Here is a 26,552-nt window from a genome sequence, read left to right as displayed (position 1 = left end):
TGTAGGCCCTCTTTAGCATATGAAAACTCTGTTGAAACCTCCCTTCCCTTCTCCCTTCCCCTCACCTTCCCCCAACCACAGGGTACATAACCTGCCACCCCTCACAACCCGGGGCAGCAGCTCTTCCTGCCCAGGGGTCCTGTCCCCGTGCTTTAATAAACCACCATTTTGCACCCCCCCCCAAAAATTGTATTTTTTTAAGTAAATTCTCCATCCAACATGGAGTTCAAATTCATGACCCCAAGATCAAGAGACTGAGCCAGCCAGGCACCTCTGTATTTCTTTTCTTTAGTTGTTTTTTTTTTTTCTTTAAGATTTTATTTATTTATTTGATAGACAGAGATCACAAGCAGGCAGAGAGGCGGGCAGAGATAGAGGAGGAAGCAGGCTCCCCACCAAGCAGAAAGCCAGATGTGGGGCTTGATCCCAGGACCCTGAGATCATGACCTGAGCCAGAGGCAGAGGCTTAACCCACTAAGCCACCCAGGCACCACTGTATTTCTGTTCTTAATAACTTATTGCATTAGGGGCACCTGGGTGGCTCAGTCAGTTAAGTGTCTGCCTTTGGCTTAGGTCATGATCCCGGGGTTCTAGGATCATGCCCTGTGTCCGGTTCCCACAGGCGGCCTGCTTCTCCCTCTCACTCTGCCTGCAGCTCCCCTTGCTTGTGCACTTGCTCTTTCTCTGTCAAATAAATAAATAAAGTTTTTAAAAAATAATAAATAACATATTACATTATCTTATAAAATGAGGAATATAATCATGTCTACCTCAAAGGGCTATTATGAGGATTTAAGTGAGAAGATACATATATTTGCACCATCGTGTAAGTACTTAGCAGATCATACTTTTATCAGTTATTAAATAATAGATTATCCTGATAAGGTAGTATTCTGTCATGTTATATAATAGTAGCACTTAACAAATCAATTCAAGTTTTCTATGGATCAAATGCTGTTCAGCAGGAAAAGAGTAATCCCTAGACATATGTAATTTCATAATAACACAAAAAGCTTATAATTTGTCTATGAAAGATGCCCTGTATAAAACTTCAAATTAAGACCAAAGAAACAGGAGCTCCATTTCATTATGAAGTACCAGTTCAATCAATATTTCTCTGATCAACTTTCTTTTCTCACTTCCTTGTAAGCCCTCGAAAGCACATTATTATTCATTTCTTGGGAGCTTTGTCTAGGAGAGCTTTGCTTGCCACTGTTATAAGCAAATAAGCAGAGAGCTAAGGAACATGGAGGTAAGGATTCATTATGAAAGAATGCTTTTTGGTGTATAAAATGTCTGGAAAGGCAATGGCCAGAAGTTTAATATTTAGAATGAGAAAGGAGGGGTTCTAAAATGAGCCAAGTGCATAATATGCAACATGTGCCTCAGATTTAATGATTAACCAGGAATAGTTTTACCCAGAATTTACAGAAGTTGAGTAAATACGGTGGACCGCAACTTATAATGCCATTCCTGGTGCCTCAGAGTGCAAGTTTGAGTGCAGCAGAGGAGAAAGCATGGGATAAAAAGCACTGAATCTCTCTACTAGATTATGTTATGGTTCTGCAAATATTCACTCCCTCTCCTGTCACTACCACCTCCATGGGAAGAGCCTTCCCCTTGCTATTGGACATGTGACTTGCCACAGCCAATGGGATGTCAGAGGAGAGAGCCATGAAATGTGCTTGTGTGGTTGGGTTTCTCCTTTGTTTCCTTTCTTCCTCCATGACAACACCATGCATGCTGGAGGACCAGAAACACGTAGAGCAAAACCAGACCAAACTGAGCCTCTAGCCAAGTGCAAGCAAGCCTAACCTAGATCACCTGAGTTCCACCCAGCTGCAGAGGTATGAGAAGTGTCAAGGCACCTTGGTGGCTCAGTTGGTTAAGTGCCTGCCTTTGGCTCAGGTCATGATTTTGGGGGGCGCCTGGGTGGCTCAGTGGGTTAAAGCCTCTGCCTTCAGCTCAGGTCATGATCTCAGGGTCCTGGGATCGAGCCCCGCATTGGGCTCTCTGCTCGGCAGGGAGCCTGCTTCCTCCTCCTCTCTCTCTCTCTGCCTTCCTCTCTGCCTACTTGTGAACTCTGTCAAATAAATAAAATCTTTAAAAAAAAAAAAAAGGTCATGATTTTGGGGTCCTAGGATAGAGCCCATGTCAGGCTCCCCACTCAGCAGGGAGTCTGTTTCTCCCTTTTTCTCTCCCTATCCCTCTCCCCACCATTTGTGCTCTCTCTTGCACTTTCTCCCTCTCACATAAATAAATAAAATCTGAAGGAAGGAAGGAGAGGGAGGGAAGAAGGAAGGAAGGAAGAAAATGCTTATTTCTGCATGCCAGTGAGATTTGGTGGTTGTGTATTATGCCGCATTAGTATGGCAAGTGTTGACTGAGACAGGCACATAAGAAAAGGTTTAGGATTCTGAGCCAACCGATTCTGGCACAGAAAAGGATCTTCTTCCTCATTTGCAAATGCGAAGTTAAATTAATAAAACGTAACGTAGGGCTTTCGGTCTCTGAGAGTTCACCTTTCTTTCTCTAAACAGAAAGAACCAGAAGGCAAATGTTGGCACTGTTTTTGCAGCCCAGAAGGAAGAAGAGACCACGCCACGAGTCCCCCACAGCTAAAATCACTGAGGATAACTCAGATAAGATTGTCCGTTATGACAACATGTTTCAAATGAATTTAAAATGGGGTAAGACCCATAATGATAAATACATTAGTGAAGAAGAATTTAATGTAAAAACCTAAAAGTAAGTCTTTGAGTGGTTAATTCAGATCTCTAATTATACTTTCCATTCATTCTTTCAAAAAATATTTGGTACCTATTTAAGAAATAAGTAATAAGAAGAGCTCAAAATTGAATACCAATCCTTCTCCTATGCACAGAGATAAAACTAGAGCAAACCATGGAAGGAGTCTTGCATTCTGTCTTTATCAGATTCATATTGTGAACACATTCCCTGTTTTAAAAAATATTTTTCAAACACGTGGTCTTTATGGTACATAATATTGTATCAGATAAGTGTAGCACAATTTATTTTAAAGAATATCCTTTTATAAAACGCTTTGCATTTCTTCTATTTCCATAGATTGAGTTCTTACAAAGGAAATTGCTGGATTAAAACTTGGAACAACATATACTTACTCCAGAAGTTGATGAAAACGTCAGTATCCTGACATTATCCCCAGCCCCTGATATCAAATAGAGTTCAGGAAAGGGAATGTTCTGTTTATGGGAATGAGGGGTGTGTGTGTGTGTGTGTGTGTGTGTGTGTGTAGCAGAAAAGAAAGAAAGAAATATGGGGAAGGACATATTTCTTATATGTATTAAGGACATGCAGGGGCACCTGGGTGGCTCAGTGGGTTAAGCCTCTGCCTTCAGCTCAGGACATGATCTCAGGGTCCTGGGATCGAGCCCTACATCAGGCTCTCCGCTTGGCAGGGAGCCTGCTTCCCCCTCTCTCCGCCTGCCTCTCTGTCTGCCTACTTGTGATCTCTCTCTCTCTGTCAAATAAATAAATAAAATCTTTTAAAAAAAAATGACATGCAGGTCCTTAATAAGTGGTCCAGGGGTGCCTGGGTGGCTGAGTCGGTTAAGCCTTGGACTATTGATTTCGGCTCAGGTCATGATCTCAGAGTTGTGAGATCAAGCCCCAAGTCGGGCTGTGCAGAGTGTGCTTGAGATTCAATTTTTCCCTCTCCTTCTGCCCCTCACCTTGAGCTCACTCCCTCTCTCTCTTTTTTTCTCTAAAATGGGTGGCCCAGTCAGTTAAGTGTCTGCCTTTGGCTCAGATCATGATCCCAGGGTCCTGGGATAGAGTCCCACATGGGCTCCCTGCTTAGTGGGGAGCCTGGTTCTCCCTCTTCCTCTGCCTGTTGCTCCCCTGCCTGTGCTTGCTCTCTCCCTCATTCTGTGTGTCAAATAAACAAAATATTTAAGAAGAAGAAGAAGTCATCTAGAGATAACCCAGGTTGCTGTAGCAACTGATACATGCTGTCAGGGGTTAAGTAAGAAACAGAAAAATTACAATTGATAAAGAATTTGTTAAGAACTTATGCTTAAATGATTTAGTGACACATTATACAATCTTGTGAAGTTAAACATCAGAATTATGAAAAACAGTTACCAGCAAAACTTGGTATGTCTACATTTTTACAAGGAAACTGAAAAATCAATAATCCTATATTAAAATCAGTGACAGCCTCCTTTATACTACTCATCATCTATCCATTTGTTTAACAAACACTTCTAGTGTGCCTACTATTTACTGGCACACTAGAAATGAAGCAATGAATGAGATAAAACTTTATTCCCAAGAGCTCACTGTAAAGTTGGAAAAACAAATGTGTAAAGAAAATAATTACTCTAAGGATGGTAAGTACCATGGCAAAGATACAAACAAAGCCATAAAGAAGAGAGTCGGAGCAGGTTTGAGCTCAGAGATGAGCTTTTGAGCAGGGTATTGAGGATAAAGAGGAATTTTCCAGGCAGAAAAGGAAAAGAAGGACCTTCTAGGGAGAACAAAGGGCTTGGACTCTGTCCCATAAATCACAGTCGACCATTGCATCATCTTGTGTGGATTATAGGTATGCACCCAAATACTGACTCACTCTATCAGGTGGGACCAGGGCAGCTAGCATCCCTAGGTTAGTCCCCTCCAACCCTGAGTGTCGCGGCCAGCGCAACAAATCGACTAGGAACGAGAGGGTAAGAGGATGGTGAAAAGAACTTAAAGAGACAAAAAGATGGGGGCAGGAGGAGCACGGAGGAGGATGTCCAACAGGGCTAAGTTTATTCAAAGCACTAAGGCCATATATATAGTGATAATAGAAGAAGCGATACACCTGTGTCTAGTTAAACAACCACCAGTTCCCACAATAAGTTTCACATTTAACTATAAGCAGACCTCGTGATGCCAAACGGCTGATGCTAGCACAATTGTTCTGTATTGATACAGCAAACCTGAAAGTAATTTATGGGCTGTACTAGGGCAGCAAGGACCAGCCATGAACTTATGACCCCAACCGAATTGTTCTCATTTGTTTAGCAAGCGTGTGGGAAGTCACGTAGGCGAGCGCACAACACAGAGCACAGACCCTTTCTTAGTGCTACTCAACTTTTCGCGTCCTAAACTTTGGTTAGGTTATTCGGACTTTAAGTTTTGTGTTTTTTTGTTTTTTTTATTTGACAGACAGAGATCACAAGTAGGCAGAGAGGCAGGCAGAGAGAGGGAAGGGGAAGCAGGCTCCCCGCTGAGCAGAGAGCCCGACGCGGGGCTCGATCCCAGGACCCCGGGATCCTGACCCGAGCCGAAGGCAGAGGCTTTAACCCACTGAGCCACCCAGGCGCCCCAGGTTATTCGGACTTTAAAGGAGGCACAAGTCAGGGCCTGGTTGGGTCCTCGTCTCAAGCCTTACTGCGGCCTCCCACTCCTGAACAGTTTCCCCCTTATTTCCCATAAGCTATAGACATATTTTCTATATGTGCTAAGGATGCAAAAACAAAAAAAACAAAAAAAAGTTAGAAAGCACAGACCCAGGTTGCTGAGAAGTGAGAAGTGGGTTTTGTAAGGCCAGGAGTGATACCAGTATTACACTGGAATTTTTAACAGAGAACTTCGATAGTGTGATGGCAGCCAGAGGTAGAGGGACACCGATGACCAGGAAGGTGAAGCAGGAAGATCACACGTTCCGATACATTTCCTGTCTCGGCATACAGCGCCTCCCCCTTACTAGGATTATATTCCTACCCAGGGATGCTGGGCTTGGCCATGTTACTTGCTTTGACTGAGGGGAAATGTGTGGACAAGCCCTGTGCCTTCCTCTTCCCGGCAGAAGCTCTGAAAGCATCACAAGGTCCACTATTACCCTGTTTTCGCTCTCAAAGAGGCCAGCACATCCCAACAGAATCGGTGTGGAATGAAGAGGACACAAAGCAGGGCGCCAGCAGACCCCCAAGGCCACTGATTCAAACAAAAAATGAATCTTTGTTGCTATAAACCACTAAGATTTGAGGGTTATTTCTTACAGCCAAAGCTGACGAATGTGCAGCCTGATGGGCTAGCCCAGACTGGAGCATATGATTGGAGAATATGAGTTCCTGGACCGACCACTGGCTTTCAGGGAGTCAGGAAATCAATCAACCGTGCTTGTAAGATGATTAAGTGAGAAAAGAAACACACTGTATTCCAATGGCCCTCAATCAGGGCTGTGAGAATCACCGGGTGTGGGGAGAGTTGGGGGGAGGGGGGATCTTTTACACGGAAGAGGCGTTCAGCCTGGGCTAGACTGAGCATAGCCCAGTCCAAACTTACATGCTACAAACATCTGCTCAGCGTTTATTTAGTCTAAGCGGAAAGAAGATGATTTCCCAACAGTGAAGCTTGTTTCCCTCTTTCTTAATGTTTATAATTCAAATGTTGGCTGTCCTCCTTGTCATCTTCACTGAGATTCCACTCCAAAACAAAACAAAACAGTGAAACATGCAAGAGCGCTGGGAAACACTGTAGATTTCACTGAGGAGATCAAAGAGAGGGCTTACACCACAGAGCAGATAACATTTTGCCAAGGGGCTGGGCCAGGGTGGGGTGGGGGGAGTCTCGTTAAACAAGTCTTTTTTCCCCCCGAGCCCTCTTCTTAGCCTCATACTTAAAACTTTCCTTCATTCCCCAACACTGCCTCCTGACACCATGAAACCCCCTGTTCTACGCCATCTGGGAATACACTGAAGGCGGTCGAGTCTAACCACTCATGCTGAATGCTGGCCATGTGCTAAGACAATGGGTTAAAGCAGATCTGAAATCCCTGAAGTCGTTTTCAAGACGCTGCCATGAGCACTCTCCCTTCTCCGCAGTTTACAGGAAGTAGAGATCTGGGACTTAGCTACTCAATGTGTGAATTTCTACCACTGGTGAGGTTTCCAGGCTCCCAACAGTTGGGAAATAAAAATGCCCTTAGAGGGGCACCTGGGTGGCTCAGTGGGTTAAAGCCTCTGCCTTCAGCTCAGGTCATGATCCCAGGGGCCTGGGATCAAGCCCCACATCGGGCTCTCTGCTTAGCAGGGAGCCTGCTTCCTCTCTCTCTCTGCCTGCCTCTCTGCCTACTTGTGATCTCTGTCTGTCAAATAAATAAATAAAATCTTTTTAAAAATAATAATAATAATAAATTTTTTAAAAATGCCCTTAGAATGTGTGAACATTTACCTGATGCCAGGAGTCACTCACATCTTAATTTGAGGTCATTTAATTAGATGCCGTTCTCCTAACGAGTAGTTGGAATCCTCAGTCTGAGGGGACAAGGGTTTCAGGGATAGACGTGGGGGGTGAGAACAAAGGGTACAGAGATGGGGATGCTGACAGCACCCCACCACCCAGAACCCAAGCGTCCAACACAGGGAAATTGCACAGCAGGGCAACAGGGGAGGGGCCTCGAAGGGGAAATGGAGACCCTCAAAGCATTGACCTTGCCTGTTTCATAGTCTGACCCAGATCAGACCCGGGACAGCTTTTCTTCCATCAACATTGTTCCTCTTAAATTCTCATGCAAACCACCAGCTCAGATCTGAAGCAATCCTCTTTGCTACAGTGTGTGACCTTCAGAGAGAACGTCTCCACTCACATCATGAAGGAGTGATCTTACCTTTTGGGTAAGGTCACTGGCTTCATTGATGTACCGATCTCGCTCCTTTTCCAGCTGAAAGATGATCTTTCTCTGCTTCTGAGCCTCATCTTTGTAGTTCTGGATTTCTTCCTCCAGGTTCCTCTTGGCTTGCTCATGGAGCTTTACCAGGTCTATCTGCTTCTGGGTCGCACTGACCGCCTTAAGCATATTCTAAAAATAAGGACAACAGAGCAGTCACGTTACTCAAAATGTGTGGGGATTTCTGGATAAATCTACCCCGTTTCATCCCTAAAATAATTAGACACATAGTTTTTTGGATAAATAAAGATAATTATATTCTCTACAGCTTATTTAGAGCTTAGTCTATTAATTTTGCACAAGGCAAACACATGCATAGGTACATTACGTGACCACAACATCCCAAGGAAGTAAGCACTATCTTGCTCCCATTTTAAGGGTGGGAAACTGATACTCAGAAGTTAAGGTGCTTGCTTACAAGTTCAATCAACAGGGCAGTGACAGAGCCAGGATTTGAGTCCAGGTCCAGCTGACCCCAAAGATAACCTCCATCCCAGCTCTAGTCTTGTTCCTGGGAGCCTAGAACAACAGAACCTACTCACCTAACAGGGCTTTGACTACAAAGTAAAATAAAACCAACTCATTAAAAATGCGACTATCTAGAATTAACATATGATCCAAAATCTCATTCCAGGGTACCTAACCCAGAAGCACTGGAAACAGGTGATCGAACAAGAATCAGTATACAAATGCTCACAACAGCACCAGTCACAAGAGCCAAAACGGGCAAACAACCCAAAAGTCCATCAGCTGATGAACAGGTCATCAAAATGTGGTATATATCCACACAGGTGAACATTCATCAGCCACAAAAAGGAACGAAGTCCTGATACAGGGTACAGCATAGCTGAAGCCTAGAATCATTATTCTGAGTGGAAGAGGCCACACATAAAAGGTTCATGTATAACGGGATTCCAGTTCTATAAATATCCAAAAGAGTCAGATCCACAGAGGAAGAAGGCAGATTCGTGGTCCTTGGCTGGGGGCGGGGGGGTAGTGGGGCATGGGGGGGAATAACTGCTTTGCAGGTACACGGGTTCCTTCTGGAATGAAGGAAGTGTTCTGCAGCTAAGTTTGGTGACAGTTACATGACACCGTCAATGTACTCATGGTCACTCAGGGTAAATTCTGTCTTGTGTTTATTTTACCATAATAACACACCAACGAGCCCAGTTTCCAATTCAGTGGATCTGGGAGGGGACCCAGGTGCCAACATTTTTTTTTTAGTGCTGCATGAGTGATTTCTGCTGCTGCTGCAATGGAAATTCCAAGTTTGGCTGCCCCAGAAGCCAGCCTGTGCCCCGAAAACAAGGAGTCAACAGAGGAGTGCTGCTGTGGCAGGCAAGCTCATCCAGGAGGGTTCAGTTCTCTGGCCGCAGGTGAGTGGACCGGCGACTTTTGAAATAGGGCCTTTAGTTTTCTGCAACTCAATAGAGGACGTAAACTTGGGAGCTGGTGGTGATAGTCATCTTTTTTTGCCAAACAGACCAGGAAACAGGGAGGCATTCTTCCCCAAAAGAGAAGAACGAAAGCAAAAACTCAGCAGAAAATCCAGTGGTGGTGAGAGAGGGCTTTCTGTGTATCCCAAGAATGTCAGGTCAGTTTCCTATCAGTTCCCGAGGCCCAGATGTATCCTCGGGTACCACAAGGCTCCTTGTTGTCCCTTCCCAAATCTCTAAGCAACACAGACCCCCAGCCAGGTCTGAAAACCACTGGAATATAAACACACTATACCTCAGATGGGTGATGAGGCAGAAAATAGAAAAGGTCAACTTGATTTTCAAGTATTGAATTCAACATCACTCTATAAAAGACAAAGCCATTTTAACATGACACTGAAAGAATGAGAATATATTAACATTGCTGCCTGTCAAAACCATGTCACTATTCATTTAATGAAGGGGGTATGGGGTATTTCCAGTCAGTGGGGCAAGACTGTATTATTAGTGGTGGTGGGTTGCATACCTGCAGAGGGTCAGACGCTGGCTGGGCAAAGCACTAAGAAAGGAGGCATACTAGCCAGAAAAGAAAAAACTATACCCTGTCTTGGAAGAGGAACTGATGTTAGTCAAATCAAACAAATAAAAGTGAAATTAATGTTGTGCTGCCATCCTATTATGGCAGAAAATCTATTGGTTGGCCACCAGTATTCATAAAATATAAACAGGTTAAATGCATGTCTTAAAAATACATTTAAAATTCTAAATCCAACAACATTGTTTGCATGTGCAAATTTATTAAATAAAGGAATAGTTTTCAGGATTATGCAAAAAAAAACAATGGTTTTCTAATGAGCGCTCAGCATGTAAAGATAGGTAATCTATTATTTCCCAGGATCCTTAAATAGTCTTCTTCAAGCTTCCAGAGTGGTCTATTTTGTCAATATTTGTTCAATTCTGCAAAACCTAAAGAAATAATGAAAGTTGGAGTAAAAATATATAGGCTATTTCTACTTGATGAGATGACTGTCTTGGCCAAAAGCCATAGACTGTTCTGGAAGGAGCCTTCTCACTCTCCATCTGGCCCTTTTTTCCTCCCTGGAGAAAATCCCTGAGCAGGAACGTTTACCCTAAATTCTTGGAACTAGTTAAACTCGAAGGGTGACAGTCAATGAAAGGAATCCTCTGGGCTGGTTTGGAGAAGGAAGGGGTCAGGATCCTCCCATAAATAGAGGCTTTCCAGGCCTCAAGCTCCTGAAACCCCTCCCTCAGCTTTGGATCAGACTGAGCTCAGCAACTAGGAGATGTAAGGGCTGAAAACAAAAATAAAAACCTACAACAGTCCCCAAGAGATGGAGGGAAGTTTTATGGCATCAACCGGGCTTTCTTACACCAAATTCCTCAAAGGTAATATTGTATCAGTGCTCACTTGTATCTTCTGGATTAGCCAAAATTGCAGATTATAGATATTAAATTCAGAAATTTTGATCAACTGCTTAGGATGCCAAATAATACACCAGCAATAAAATCAAAATCCACAAAACGCTCTTAAATCCCCTGCTCGTTTATATGATAATTCCCCCCACATCCCTTTGTGCTCACAGGTAATAACGCAGTTTCAGTTCTCAGCCCACGAATGGTGGACTGTGCCTGGCAGCTTGGAAGAAAACGGAGCATGATTATTTATTTCTAATCTACTTTTGTTCGCTTCAGAGTTTTCTTTCCCCTGCACAACCGGTTAGAGGCAGATATCATAGCATTAAAGAAGGACATTTATTTAGCAGTACTATGGGAACATACTTACCTTATTTAATATGTCCCTTTCTCTCAGAAGCTCATCCATCGCTTTCTTATCAAGTTCTGCTTGTTTCTTTGAAGCCTCCACCTCTAAATGACCAAGGAGAAGAAGAAGAAATATGGAGCCGACCCAAGAAAGAATCTGTCAAGGCCAAAGCCAATGCAATAGAGAAACTGCTTTACCGGTTTATCTGCAGCTATAAAATTCCTGTTTATTGAGTGTTCCATGATCTTCATTATAGCTCAGTACAGGAGGTCTCCTGTCCCACTGAACATGGGGAAACTGAGTCTCAGCGGGGTTGAGACACATGCTACCCATCTGCAACCAAGAAGGGCTGAGGCTGGGAGCATGGTTTCTCTGACTCCAAAAGTCCTTGCTCTTTTTAAATCTTTTTAATTATACAAGTAATTATGAATACAGAAACAAATGAGGCATCCAAACAGGCAAAAGGGGAAAAAATTCAAGTCAACCAGAATCTACTTAAGATTTTGATATGTCTTTCCAGACTTTTTCCTATGCAAATGTGTGTGTGCATAAAAATACAGATATATACACATTCATATATATATACCAAAAGTGAATTATATGACACATACTGTTTTGTAGCTTGCTTTTATAATTAACTAACATAAAATAAATGCCTCTCTATATTATAAATGTGCATCTACAACAGAATTTTAATGGCCCCATGATATTTCACTATACGAAAATGCATAATTTATTTAGCCAATCCCCCACCTTAACATTTAAATTGCTTCCATTTTACTTATTTATTTGCAATTATAAGCCATAATTCTGTGAAAGTTCTTGTTCATTTGTTACTCTAGAAGAGGAAGTCCTGGATCGAAGGCGATTTAAAAAAAAAAAAAAAAAAAGGCATTTCTCTCCTACTGCCAAATTTCTTTCCAGAAAACTAATAGCAGTTTAAATCCACACCCAAATCACCACTGGGTATTATCATGCTCTTCGATCTCTTTGACAATCCAATAGATTATTAAAACCCTATCTCTGTATTTAATTTACATTTCTTTGATTAGTAGTAATATTATTACTTTTTCATGTTTAATGACCATATATTTGTATTTCTGTTTTTAAAATTGCCCACACTTTCCCTATGTCCATTTTTCTCACAAATTGTTTATCCCCTTTGTGGATTTGTAAGAACTCTTTATATATAACAAAAATACTAACTCTTTGGCAATGTTTTCATCAATTTGTCTTTATATAGAGAAACTTTGATATATTAAAAAAAAAAAAACCTTCAGCTTTTATTTCATTAAATTTTCTCGATCTTGGCTTTCTGGTTTCCACATTGTAGGTATTAACTTTTTTTTCCCCAAAAAGTAACTTATTGTCATACTACCATCTTAAGAATCCCTACTGCACTCTGGTGTGAAACACCTTTATCTTGATGATAACCTTGGGTCTTTTTGTGGCTGTTCCAATTTCTTCCACTGACCTGTTTATCAGGCATTTTCACCACAGTCTCTGATTCCTGAAGCTTTATAATATTAAATGCTTAGTGAGGCAAATGCTCCCTTATCACTCCTCTTTTCCAGAATTTTATAGGTACTGTCACCTGTTTATTCTTCTGGAGGATCTCTGGAATTAGTTTTCAAGTCCCAACAATATAACTTACTGAAATTTTTATTGGAAATATTAAATGTATAGATTAATTTAGGTAGATTTATATCTTTATCATATTGTGCTTTCTCATCCAGGAACTCTGTGTATCTCTCCATTTTTCAAGTCTTCCTTTATACCCCTCAATAGAATTCTGTAGCATGTTTTATATACATGTCTTGCAGGTATCCCGGTAACTTTATTTATAGATATTTTATTACTTTAGTTGCTATTGTGAAAAGGGGTTTTTCCATCATATATTCTAACCGGTTCTTTGTACAAAAGGAAGCACAAAAGATATGTATATATTTATTTTATAACCTGCCACCCCAGTGAACTCTCATTAGTTCCGGCAGTTTATCAGTTAGTTTCTTGGGTTTTGTGACAGAAAATCGTAACACATGGAGGACTTGAGCTCCTAACTATTTTGTCCAAGGAAAGTTTACCCTAAATTCTTGGAACTAGTTAAATTCTTAAGAGTGACAGTCAATGGAAGGAATTCTCTGGACTGGTCTGGAGAAGAAAGGGGTGGGGGTCAGTGTCCTCCCATAAAAGGAGGCTTTCCAGGCATTAAGCTCCCACAACCCCTCCCTCAGCTTTGGACCAGACTGAGTTCAGGAACTTGGAGATGTAAGGGCTGAAATGCCACTCTTTGATCAGGCACATTAAAAGAAAGAGTTCCCTGGGGCGCCTGGGTGGCTCGGTGGGTTAAGGCCTCTGCCTTCAGCTCAGGTCATGATCCCCGGGTCCTGGGATCAAGCCCCTCCTTGGGCTCTCTGCTCCGGGGAGAGCCTGCTTTCTCCTCTCTCTCTGCCGGCCCCTCTGCCTGCTTGTGATCTCTGTCTGTCAAATAAATAAGAGAAAAAAAAAAAAAAAGAAAGAGTTCCCTAAGAAGAAATAATAATGTTAACAAGATCTATAAAATAGGGGCGCCTGTGTGGCTCAGTGGGTTAAGCCTCTGCCTTTGGCTCAGGTCGTGATCCCAGGGTCCTGGGATGGAGCCCCGCATCGGGCTCTCTGCTCAGGAGGGAGCCTGCTTCCCTCTCTCTCTCTCTGCCTGCCTCTCTGTCTACTTGTGATCTCTCTCTGTCAAATAAATAAATAAAATATTTAAAAAAAAATAATCTATAAAATAACCAGAGGAGAGAGCATGATGATTTCTCTGAACATGATTTAAGGATGAAGGATTGGGTCCAACACAGAATGAATAATTTCTTTTTCCAAAACATAGAACTATTGCAAGCAAAAATATAGAAATGTAAAAGTGGGAATGTTTTGTAAGTCACTAAGCCAGTTACAAAATATGGTCTAGTAATTCCGTTTCTCTTCCTGTCACTGAAGACATTAGATCATAAACTTCATGCAAGACCACCAGCATTCTGAGGGCAGAGACCTTCACGTACCTAATGCCAACCTTACTGCCTGCACATAGTAGGCACCCAATCTATTGAGGGAATGAATGGACGAATTTTCAAGATAAGCCACAACTGTACCTCCATAAAAGATTATTTCCTCATGTCTGAGGAGGAAAAATATCTGTACTTTTCAAAGTCTTACATAACAAATACAGATAACTGTTGAACAACACGGGAGTTAGGGATGCCCATCCCCCATGAAGCTGAAATCCACATAAAACTCTGACTCCCCCAAAACTTAACTACCAATAGCCTACTGCTGACCAGAAGCCTTACTGATAACAGAAACAGTCAATTAACACATCTTCTGTATGTTATACGTATTTCATACTGTATTCTTACAATAAAGTAAGCTAGAGAAAAGAAAATGGCATTAAGAAAATAAAGAAAATACGTTTATATTGTACTGTATTTATTTTTAAAAATCCACATATAAGTGGACCCACACACTTCAAACACATGTTGTTTAGGATCAAGTGGATTTCTGAAAACCCTACCTAGAGATCTAGGTTTTACCTAACTTTTAGTGAAGCAGTGTATATGTTTATGTTCTGATCTATGTTCCCTCAGCCAGTGACTTACAACTCACGGTAGCCCACAGAAGTTCAATGACGTGTTCCTGCCTCACATACTCTGGTGTAGTTAAATTCAAACCCAGATCCCCTGTCTTCAAGTCTGGAGCAGTTTTTCCCACACCAAATTCGACTAGTAAATCCTATTTTCAATTCTATTCTTTTTCAGAATGAGATGGCATTTTATCTTACTACTTATATAAATAGTAATATACCTGGAGAATAACTGATGCCAGTTAGTAAGCACTTTCAATGTGTTAAGTACTATCTCCAAGTGCTTTATGGATATTAGTCCATCTCATTCCCCAAGCGTAAATACGACAAAGGCAGGATCCGAACCCAGGTAGACATGACCCTATAGTTTGTATCCTTAATGATTTTTCTGAGCTATAATGGCCTTCCATAGCACTTAAATTGTTCCTTCACAGGGAAATGTGATAGCAGGTTAAACAAGTGTTCACCACATGGTAAAGTACTAACAGAGAAAAGAAGTTAGGAGCCTTCTAGATTCTTGGTACAATATTGTTCCAAATATTGCTAGTGGGGGACATTTGTTTTAATCTATCCCCTATCTTCCATGAGAAAAGGAGCTAAAGCAGGAGGTCATGGAGAACCAAGAACTATGAGTACAGATGTTATTTATTCCAGTGACAAGTACAGAGCAATACATTCTTGGCTGGATTTACATTGTGCCAATATAGTCTGTTGAAGAATTTTTTAATGTAAAAAAGTTAAAGATATTCAAAATGATGTCCCCAGCATACTGGCTGCTCACCAGCTGGAAAGCTGTTTTACTGATTATATTTGGCATGGTTTGTGTCTGTATGCATAGAGCCCTGGGTCACCAAATGCCATCAGCTATCAATGAAATGTTTACAAAGGAATAAAACAAAGCGCAAAATCGTTCTTGGTTTACCTCTCTCTAATCCCAAGATCTGATTTTTTAGAGTTTCCCTGTGCTGTTCCACTTCTAACTTCTGATCTTCAATCTGGTGCAGTTTCTTATGGATTTGTTCTCTGATTTTGTTGAGCTTCCCAATGTCAACCCGCATCTGATGGACTTCCTCCTCTTTGGCCTGTAATTAATGAGACAGCATTTTATCTTACTACACTCAGTAAATAAAGGACACTCAGTAAATAAAGGACCAGTGATTTCACAACGGTAAATTCAGAACCAATAAAACGAAATTGTTCCCGTGTCAGTGCAAGGTTGCTCTACGGGTTAAAAACACACACACACACACTGTTTGGTCTTGAGAGAAACTGAAAAACTATTCTCTGAATAAAATAGGTGGCTATGTAAGCAAAAAAAATAATGAAAAGACTGATCAGACCTGATGGCTCAAGGCACCACTGAGTTGTTGAATCCAACAGGATAAGAATGCTGAGTTGTATGTATCATAAATATGTGAATTTTGTGTACAAATGCTGTATTTGATGGACAATTTTTATGGACTCACAGGATGATCTCTCTCAGAAGATTACTAACATATTATAACGTATTCAAATACTCTTATGAACCCACGTGGCCAGTATAGGACAATAACATACACTAGTGGAAGGGCCCTCCCTCCTCAACAGATGTGGGTCTGTGGGTGTACTTAGAGATAAACGGACAGGGCAACACAAACAGGCAAGTCTACATAATGCTGAAAAGTACCAAAATAATTCTTCTAGCAAAAGAAAGCACTAGATTTTTGTCAATGGATTTTGAGATTTGTGACTTCTTCAAATTTAAGTTCATTTTTTTAAAATTTGCCATTTTTAGAAATTACCAGAAAAGCAACCGGTGATTCTTCCTCAAATAAACATTAGCAATTATCCCCAGCTCTTGACAAGGAAGAAACTGCACTGAGCTGGGCATGTTATTCTCGGATTCTTGCTGGAAATAGAATTCTGTAAGTTCAGAATCTGATAACAACAATACTCCATCTTTCAAGGTGCCCCCATTCTTGTTATCAAAGAAGAGAATTAATGGCATAAGTATTTTTACTTTAATTTCACCTTAGGGTCTAATATATTATTTTTCCTTAAGTAGCCATTTCATTTCTGCTTCCATTTACAGCTTTCTCATAAAGAATGGTTTCAAATCAAACCATTCTGGAGTGCTTTAAATGCTCCTCTGTCTCAGATTTACATGGTCTAAATTAGCTGAACTAAGGCCCTTTCCAATTAGAACATTAGAATGTTCTAACTCAGTAGTTATTAATCCAGACCCCGTGGTTAGAAGTCAGAAAAGTCCTGGAAACCTGAGACAGCATTCAAAACAAGATGCAAGATGTGTGCATAAGTGTGTGTGTGTGTGCGCATGTGTGTGTGTGTGTGTGTGCATGTGCATGTTGTCAGCAGACTATCAAAAGGGCCTGTGATGCAAAAATTGTTATGATTCACTTATCAAATCCATGTATCATTCTTGATTGGTCACTCATTTTGTGCCTAGTATCCTAAACATAACCGGAGGCTTTATGCATTTTTTTCAGAATCAATGATAAACATAAACCTGCTGTATTATACATGTAGGTATATAATATGTACCCAAGAAAAAACTGTTCTCTAACATAATCTGCAAGCAGTCTTCATTGAGTCCTGGGAGGAGAATGGAGACTGTCTTGAAATTTGCAGGACAAAAGAAAGAATCATGGTTCCACAATCCTGGAAGGAGATACACAGTAGTGCCAATCCATTCCCGACATTTCCCATTCCACCTTCTCCGGACAAATCGTAAAATATAATCTGACCTCTTTGCTACTCACCCACGTAAATTGTTTCTAGCTGAGGGCAACTAGTTACTTCCAAGGCTAAGTTACAGAGATGAGCATCTGAGCTCATTTTCGAAAACACTTGCATAATCATATGATCAATATTCAGGTTTGTGGTCTTGAAAAATGGAAGTCATCAAAGTATCTCCTTCCAGGCGGAAAGCCACCACCGAAAGCTTGTGCCTGCCTCTGACATATTGAGGCTTGTACAGGTTACCTAACCAAGGGCTCCAGCCACAAAGGCAAACCTATATTAATAGGGAACAAAGGAACACGTGCTGGGGAACAGATAGGTCACTTGGTATTTACTTTGAGCTCCAAAGACTTCTGTTGGTTTTCCTGGGATAGCTGCTCGCAAACCAAACTGTGTTGTTCATTCTCTTGCTGAAGTTTAGAATTTCTCATCTGAAACTGCTCCAGTTCCTTTGCGGCTCTTTCATTCAATATCTGAAAGGCGCAGAACGAGCTGGTTAATGCTTTTTAATCTGATTACAATATCTGCATATGCACACAGGAGACCCCCACCAACCTCCTGGGACAGTCACAGCAAGCACACTTTCTTTGTCTTTGTAGAAATTGTTCTTTATCCCCGGTGAAAGCACTAATGCACTCAAATATGACAAACGTTAGATGGCTGAGGAAAACGAAGCCTTCTAATGAATAACACAGAGAGCATAATTTTTTTCCGGAGAGCCTTGGGAAGTCTTGTTCACAGGTGGCGGATAAATATTTTAATGCCTGTTTGCCGTTTGGCAAGCTTCACATACGCAACAATTGCTATAATCATTGCAAATGAGCTAGAGATCCAAACGGGTTTTATCAGCTGTGGGGCTGGGATGCTACATCTTCAGAAGCAAATCCTGCATTAACATGCCTACCACATTTTCATGAGCAGAAATTCACAGACCCCAACACAGAGACAATTCCCCTTAAATCCAACTGAAGTCAAAACCATGCAAGAGCGAGCCGTGATTTCTGTCTGCATGACTTCAGGGTCAGTCAGGTTTCCTCTTCCCTACCTTGACTATCCTGAGCAGACACAGTTTTATTTTTTTTAAAAAAGGAATATATTGAGGGTGGGGGGGAATCATTTCTATTGGCAGACTAGTGAGAGGACAGAGGGATAGCAAATATGCTGAAGAGAAAAGAGAGAAGATAGTTTAGACAATTATTCCAAAATATAACCTGATGTAAGCAAAAGTTAAACATGGGAAGAATCCAACCAATTTCCCATCAATAGGGACTAAATAAAATATAGCCAGCCATGCCAAAAAGAAATTGTCTTTTACATGAGCCCTGGATATTGCTAAACGAAGCACTGTAGTTTGATCACAATATTAAAAACCTCTCAAATTCCATGCTCCACGATGTCTCACGTTTTTCTAGTGGATACTTGCACGTTATAAAGTACCTATCTGATGTCTGGCTTTAACGAAATTAATGAGGCCATTGGAAAAGAAGTGTGTTCTAATATCTATTTTTTTAAGTGGCAAAATGCTGTATGGCTTGTCAATTCTTTGGAAACTTCCTAAGAGAAAATATTTTCAAGGAATGACTTTTCTCAATTACATGAATTGCTTCTTTAAGAAATGAGAGAAAAAGGGGGCCTGCTTGGTTCAGTCGGTTGGGTATCTCTTAATTTTGGTTCAGGTCACAATCTCAAGAGTTGTGGGATCAAGCCCTGCCTCAGGCTTGGCAGTCCAGGGTTCTGGGCTCAGCAGGGATCCTGCTTCTCTCCCTCTCCCTCCCCCCCTTCCCCAGCTTGCACACACATGTTCTCTCTCTCTCCCTGTCCCACTCCATCTCTAAAATAAATACATAAATCTTTTTTTAAATAATGAAAAAAGAAAGACCAGAATTAAAATTATTTGAGGTACCTTAAACTGCTATCACAGGGGAAATGTTAAAAATAGTACCATATTTAAATGAGGCAGATACGTGTGTACTCACAAAGAATAATCTATAAGATGTATTATTAAATAATAAAATCAAGTCAGAGTAGTGTGTAATATGCTACCATTTATGTGGGGAAAATGAATGTATTTACATATGCATACCCACACAAATGTTTATATATGCAAAAAATACTATATTTGAGTTAGGCCTGTCAGGTTTAAAATGCAGGAGGCCCAGTTAAATTTTGATTTCAGGGGTACCTGGGTGGCTCAATCAGTTGAAGGTCCAGCTCTTGATTTCAGCTCAGGTTGTGATCTCAGTGTCACAGGAATGAGCCCCATGTCTGGCTCCATGCTTCATAGGGAGTCTGCTCGAGATTCTCTCCCTCTGCCCCCCTCTGTTCACTCTCTCTCTCTCTCTTTCTCCAAAATATAAATAAATCTTTAAAAAAAAAAAAAGTACCGTATTTAAAATGCATAAAGATTGAATATGGCTCCCTAAACTTGAGATTTAAAAATAAGCCTATTAAAAATTAATCATATGGGGTGCCTGAGTGGCTCAGTGGGCTAAGCCTCTGCCTTCAGCTTGGGTCATGATCTCAGGGTCCTGTGATCAAGTCCTGCATTGGGCTCTCTGCTTGGCGGGGAGCCTGCTTCCTCCTCTCCCTCTCTCTCTCTCTCTCTCTCTCTCTCTGCCTACCTCTCTGCCTACTTGTGATCTCTATCTGTCAAATAAATAAATAAAGTCTTTAAATAAATAAATAAATAAATAAATAAATCATGTAATGGTCACACAATGAATACCATGAGTGTGACTGGCCTATTGAGCTCCGTCCAACAGAACTTTCTGCATGACAATGAATGTTCTCTAGCTGTGTTGTCTTATGGGCTACCTACCAGCCCTTGAGACTAGTGAGCACCTGAAATGGTACTAGAGCAACTGAGGACTTAAGGTTTACATTATATTTAATTTTAACTAACTTAAATTTAAATCACTGCATGTAGCTAGTGGCTACTGAAGGACAGTGTCCCCCTATCGCTAGGTGGCAACACAAATGAATCCCATAAACGAAATATTGAGCCAAAGACATTAAACACAAAAGAGTACACCCTTTATGACTGAATTTTTGTAAATTACAAAAGCAGACAAAACTAAATAGCTAAGAATCCAGAACAGAGGTGAACTCTGGGAAAGAGAATGGCTGGGAGGGGACACAAGGGGACATCCGGGGTACTGTTTATTGGGTCGGGTGCAGGTGACCAAGATGTGTTGAAGTGGAGAAAATTCATCCAGCTGTATTTTGTACTTGTTTTATTTGGATTTATGTATTTATTTTAGAGACAGAGTGGGACAGGGAGAGAGGGAGAACATGTATGTGCATGTAATTGTGACTTACATGCTTTCCTATGTGTTTATTATACACATCAATAGAAAGTTCAAACGAAATTAACACGTTGGAGCTGAAAAATAAAAAAGAAAAGAAAAGGCGGTCATGTCTACTTAACCGAATTGTTCAAAGAGCAAGGTAAAGCTAAGCATTGTGTTACCCACATCTCTCGTGAAGAGAGTTTGCTGCTTTCCAAAGAAAATTCAAAGAGCTCCAAAGGCACCCTCCTTGTTTTTGCGGGGACCGCAGTGCAGCCCACACCCAGCACACCTTCTGCTCCTTCAGCTGCTGCTCCAGCTTCTGAAGCTCCTCCTTGCTCTTCTGCACGTACTGCTGGAGGGCCTTAATTTCTGTCTGCCTGGTGTCCATGTCCATCTGGACCTGCCTGAGCTCCTTCTCTAGTTTTTCCTTCTTCCGAGACTCCCGTGAAGCTTCGTTCTGACGTTGCTGGATTTCTTGCTGGAACTAGGGGTGCAGAAAGGGTAGGGAGGAAAGAGATGAAGCCCACGCCAGGACACGTCTCAACCAGCCAGGACTTCTCCCTTTCTCAAATCTTATATTTTCAGGACAGTCACCTTGTAGTAGCCTTTCCCCTGTAGGATGGTCATCTTTGAACCCCAATGTTTAAACTTTGTAAGAATATTCTGTATTGTTTTTCAGAGCCTTAACACCAAACATCCATCCAGACTGTGGGAATGAATCCACAAAGAATGGTGTAAAATCCAATTAAATATGGAAGCCCAGAATTCTAGAGATGTTAAGCATGGAAAGAATTCATCCAATTCTCTATCAATAGGCTCTAAATAAAATGTCACCGGCTACCCCAAATATGAAATTATGTCTCACATGAGTCCGGATATTACTAAACAAAGCATTATAGTTCTATCATTATGGCCAAAATCTCTGAAAAATCTTTGTCATCTCATGCTCAAAGGAGTTTCGTGTTTTTGTCCTGGAGATTGCACATGTGAATCATCTGTTTGACTTCTGGACTTATATAAAAGGGTTCAGAAAGGGTCCTTACAAAGGAGAAGAGCTCAGGAAACTACTTCCACCATTCCCAGATGGTGGAAGGGCATCCTGGCCTTTACCAGGGACACCTTCTTAGACCAAAAGGTACTGTAAGCAGTACCCTGTCTTAGTGACTTCTCAGACATAGAATGTTGAGAAGAAATGTGCACGTCAAACTGCTCTTGCAAAAACAAACCAGAGAAACAAGCAGAACTGTGGATGCTTTTTTTGGATACAGGGGGTAAATCTAAAAGAGGAGCAAGATGGGAAAGACTTCTGGAAGGTAACGGTCTTTCCTCTTGCCCTCCCTGGCAGAGCAGACCTGACTGATGGTCTGCTCCGCCTCTTCTCTGCTTCGCTCTGTTTCCTGTTGCAGTTCAGTGGTCTGAGCTAAGGACTCTCGTAACTTCACCACTTCTGACAAGAGCTGGTCTCGCTCCTTGGTCACTTCTTCTTTGAACTTCAGTAAATCTCGGATACTAGAAAAAGAAGAACACAGCAGTCAGACTAAAAGGCCATCCTGCTCAGGAGTCCTCCTTATCACCTTCTGAGCTTGTATTCAGAGGCAAGACTCCAGGTCAAGGACTAACACTATTCGGGTGTGAAAGAGAAAAATCTTTATGCCCTGACCATTGACATGGTAGCTGCTTGTGAGCTTTTAACTGAAAAAGAAGTTCCAATAATAATATATATAATATGATCCCTCTTCTGATCTTTAAATAGTTACAGGATCTGTGTATACGTGTGTGTATGTGTTTTATAGGCATATTTATAGAACTCCAGAAAAATCGATTGACACCGGTAACGGGTTATCTCTGAAAAGCAAGACTACTTGCTATTATCAATTCTTATAATTGACCCTAAAGAGGTATTAACTGAAGACATTATTTGGTTAATATATCAGTGAAGGGCTATGATCACAGCCATAACGTCTAAAATGAAGCATAAACATAAACAAATAATACACATTGCCAGTTTTCTATCCATTCAACCACAGAGATTAGTTTCTTCCAAAGGGATGCAACCCAGATAAAATGTTCCAAAGAACAAAATTTGGAAAATCATTCATGATGCTGGTTTTTAGAGAGTATATGATCATATTTGTTGATTTGAACTCTAAACCAGTTACTTCCACATCTCAAAAACCATTACGTATGATCTGGCATGATTTTCCACAGAATTCGTGTTTTGAAAGTAGAAAGACTATGTCTGATCTAACCTGTGCAGCGGAATTAAGGTCTAGAGCAAGGCAGCTATGTGAGAGCCAAGAAAGCAGAGAACTTGAACTTGAGGCACTTCCCACTGTTAGCCATCAAATGACTGTTGGAAGCACAGCAATCTGACAATGTTTATTTACCAATAACTTTGATAGAACATAACTATTTAATAAGAAGCCTTCAAGATTGGGATGCCTGGGTGGCTCAGTGGGTTAAAGCCTCTGCCTTCAGCTCCAGTCATGATCCCAGGGTCCTGGGATCAAGCCCCACATCGGGCTCTCTGCTCAGCAGGGAGCCTGCTTCCTCCTCTCCCTGTCTCTGCCTGCCTCTCTGCCTACTTGTGATCCTATCTGTCAAATAAATAAATAAAATCTTAAAAGGAAAATAAAGAAGAAGAAGACTTCAAGACTGCATTCAGCTTCTTCTCCAGAAACAAAACCTTGAATTCCAAGGTTACTATGAAGACAGCTACACCTAAGCGCACTGTTGAAGATGAAATTCTGGCTGGATAGTTTCTTCAGTTCTCCTCCTCGCCGTGTTCCAATTCTCATTAATACCCTCTCTAACTGGGGTGCCTCCATAGCTCCGTCAGTTAGGCATCTGACTTCTGCTCAGATCATGATCTTTGAGTGGTGGGATCAAGCCCTGCATCAGGTTCCACACCTCTGGGGAATCTACTTCTTCCTCTGCCTCTCCTTCTGCCCCTCTGCCCATTTGCGCTCTTGCGCTCTCTCGCTCTCTCTCTCTCTCTCTCTCTCAAATAAATAAATAAGTAATCTTTAAAACAAAACAAAACCGCTCCCCCTAATTGATCAGTTCCCTCACACTGCTCTTCAGTAGTTGCTCTGATAATGCTTGACTTCTTTAATGAGACAATAGAGCCCATTATTATGGACACTGCATCTTCTGTTAGTTTTTCCTGTCCCCTCCCCCAATGCCTCCACTTAGAACCATCTCTCAACATTGGATAAATGCACCTAGAAAGCATGAGAAACCTAGGCAGCCGTTAGATATGGTTAAAAATGGCTAAGGAGGTGGGTGTGCTCATCCCTGACTCATCAATTAATGAAAGGTTTGGCATGCCCTGCACAGTGCTAGCCTCCTAAAGGGAAGGTAAAGGCATCTTCCTTCAAGGAGTTCACAGCCTAATGGGTAGCAAAGCATATCAACGAATAATTTCAATACAATGTGACCAGTACCATACATGAGATAGATGTTGGTTGGGTTCTATGGCAACAGAGAACACAGTGACTCTTGTGCTTAGTTATTGGTTCTGGGAGTGGGAAGAAGGTTGAAACAGAGATACTGAGAGTGATGAAATTAAGATGGTGTTTGAGGTAGGTCTTGAAGGGTGCATGGTTATTTCTGGTGTGGCAAAAGGAAGCAAAAGCATTTGTGGCATAGAAAACGCCATGTTCGAGGTGTGGAGCCATAAGCAAGCATGGTGTTTCTGGAAAGGACTCTGGCAAGGCTGACGGGCAGATCTATGCAGGGCCCTGAAAGACATGTTCAAGACTGGACTGCATCCTTTGAGAACGGGAAGATATTGAAGATGTTTGGAACATGTGCTGGAAGTAGAAGCACACAGGTACATGTTCCAGCAGCCTAAATCTGATATGTGGAAAATGGTGCAGAGGGGAGATGTCTCCTTACAGGTGGGGAGACCATTGAGTCATCCATCACCAAATCCAGCAGAGAATGGGGCCCAAAGCAAGGCATTAGCGTTGCTGCTAGGGAGCAGGGAAAGGCAGAAGTGATGCTTAGAAGACAGAATCAACAAGGTGAAGTTTTAAGGAATAAAGGCGTGGCCTAGAACCTGAGAAGTAAGAAAGAGGGTGATGGGACAAATCATAGGAGTTGGGGGCTTGGGGAAGAAGCTGGAAATCAGAGCAGAAAAGCAACCATTCCACACAAGTTCAAAAGAAAGAAAGAAACCTAAAATACTTACTCATTTTGAAATTGTAGTACGTAAGTCTGCATAGCCAGAAGTTTAATGGAACCACAAATTAGGATTCTTAGGTATGGAGAAAGGGAGCAATAGAAACAAACAAACAAAAAAAAGCCCTAGATGGAAAACAATCTTCAGGAAACCGCCACAGCAGGAGACTCTTATATCACAAAGAACATTCAAGATGACTCTGGAAGCCCCCTGCCAGCTGCTGAAGAAGGGGGCCTCCACAAGAGCAAGTTCAACATCCATCAAGAAGCCATCACCTACTTGCTATCTTGGTCCATGGACAGTCCAGACCCCTGCTCCACTAGTTTGGTGAGGTTCACTATTTCCTCTTTCAGGGCAAGGATCGTGTCCTTTGCCTTCTGCTCTTTGTCGTAGGCCGAGTCCACCATCTTCCAGGCCTTTTCAATTTCCTATATGGGTCACAGGACATCAGTGAGAAAAACCAAACTAGGATCCAGATGCAAGATACACTGAGCAAAGAGAATAATAAAACAACTCCAACAGAGTAGTCATTTATGGGAAAAGAGGATTCCACATTACACATTATGCATTTCATTGATATTGACTTACTGAATTGTTCAACATTAACTAGTCAATACCGAACAGCAGGTTTAGGAGGGGTCCTGGTTCATATCCTACAAGGACTGCTATGACTAGGAGGATATTTCTAAAAAATACGTTAAGATAGGTTTATGAAATTAAAAATGAAATTTTAGGGGTGCCTGGGTGGCTTAGTGGGTTAAGCCTCTGCCTTCGTCTCAGGTCATGATCTCAGGGTCCTGGGATCGAGCCCCGAATCAGGCTCTCTGCTCAGCGAGGAGCCTGCTTTCCCTGCTCCCAGCCCCTGTCTCTCTGTCTATTTGTGATCTCTCTCTATGTCAAATAAATAAATAAAATATTTTTTTAAAAAATGAAATTTTATGTGCTATCCAAGCCCAGATATTTTTGGAGCAAAAAAAAAAAAAAAATTAGGAGTGGCCCTGGATCCAAGTCCTAAATTTGGAGCCCCTGGTAGATTCCAAATTTTAAAAACCTGTTTTGATCTCAGGTCCCAAGTAAGCAGTCCTGAATGGCAATGTCAGCCTTAGAATAATTCAGAGGAAGGTGGTCTTCACTGTCACGAAATTGTACACAACAGCCCTGGTGATTCCCATCCCAAATCCACACCCAGGCCTTCTCTTCAAATGCTTACAGGGGAAAAACAATGCCCCTGGGTGGAGTGGAAACAACTCAGGCAGTTTGGGGCTTCTTACTGTTTGAAATGCAATGTGGAATATTAACATAAGTACTTAGAAGGGAATTGCAGCCATTAAATAAGCGAACAAAGTATAGTAAATGTTGCAACAGCCTTGAGTTTTACCCTGCCCCTCAATTTTCTTGCAAAATTTTGTCCAGTGGAATGTGAGTCCTTTATACACGTAAGAACCTATAAGCTCTGGGTGACAATATTCCAGTTTCATGTTGACAAGGCATAAAATGAGTGGAAGAGAGGATTTCCATAAATTCATGCTATAACATTAGAGAGAGGAGTCTTATGGGGTATTTTTTATAGCAACCATTTCAGCAAAACAAATGATGGATATTTAAATGAAACTATGATTATATGAAGTTTTGTCCCCATCAACCATCAATTACACTTTTATCTGTTCATGACTTCCATTTCCAGTTTTTTAATTTACAATTAAAAAATGGGGCTTTTATCTCATCATAAGATGAATTAAAGTCTATTTTTACTGGTTTTTCAGCAAAAAAGAAGAAAATAAGGGGTGCCTGGGTAGCTCA

The 26,552-nt window shown here is 41.4% G+C and overlaps 1 protein-coding gene across 3 annotated transcripts in view; it reads right to left on the bottom strand.

The window, feature by feature from the left end:
* CFAP58 (cilia and flagella associated protein 58) overlaps positions 1-26,552 on the bottom strand; it is a 118,633-nt gene that overhangs the window by 64,042 nt on the left and 28,039 nt on the right. For all 3 annotated transcript variants that reach the window (XM_044240461.1, XM_044240462.1, XM_044240464.1), the window contains 7 exons: positions 25,032-25,180; positions 21,919-22,075; positions 20,856-21,050; positions 17,612-17,749; positions 15,460-15,619; positions 10,940-11,022; positions 7,637-7,828 (listed from right to left, as the gene is read on the bottom strand). In XM_044240461.1, coding sequence (XP_044096396.1) covers positions 7,637-7,828; positions 10,940-11,022; positions 15,460-15,619; positions 17,612-17,749; positions 20,856-21,050; positions 21,919-22,075; positions 25,032-25,180 — 1,074 coding nt within the window. The remainder of the gene's footprint in view (positions 1-7,636; positions 7,829-10,939; positions 11,023-15,459; positions 15,620-17,611; positions 17,750-20,855; positions 21,051-21,918; positions 22,076-25,031; positions 25,181-26,552) is intronic.

Source organism: Neovison vison, chromosome 2 (assembly GCF_020171115.1).
Source record: "Neovison vison isolate M4711 chromosome 2, ASM_NN_V1, whole genome shotgun sequence".
In the NCBI taxonomy this organism is placed as follows: Eukaryota; Metazoa; Chordata; class Mammalia; order Carnivora; family Mustelidae; genus Neogale; species Neogale vison.
The sequence above is the reverse complement of the archived record's forward strand: the minus strand, read 5'-3'. Positions and strand labels throughout refer to the sequence as shown.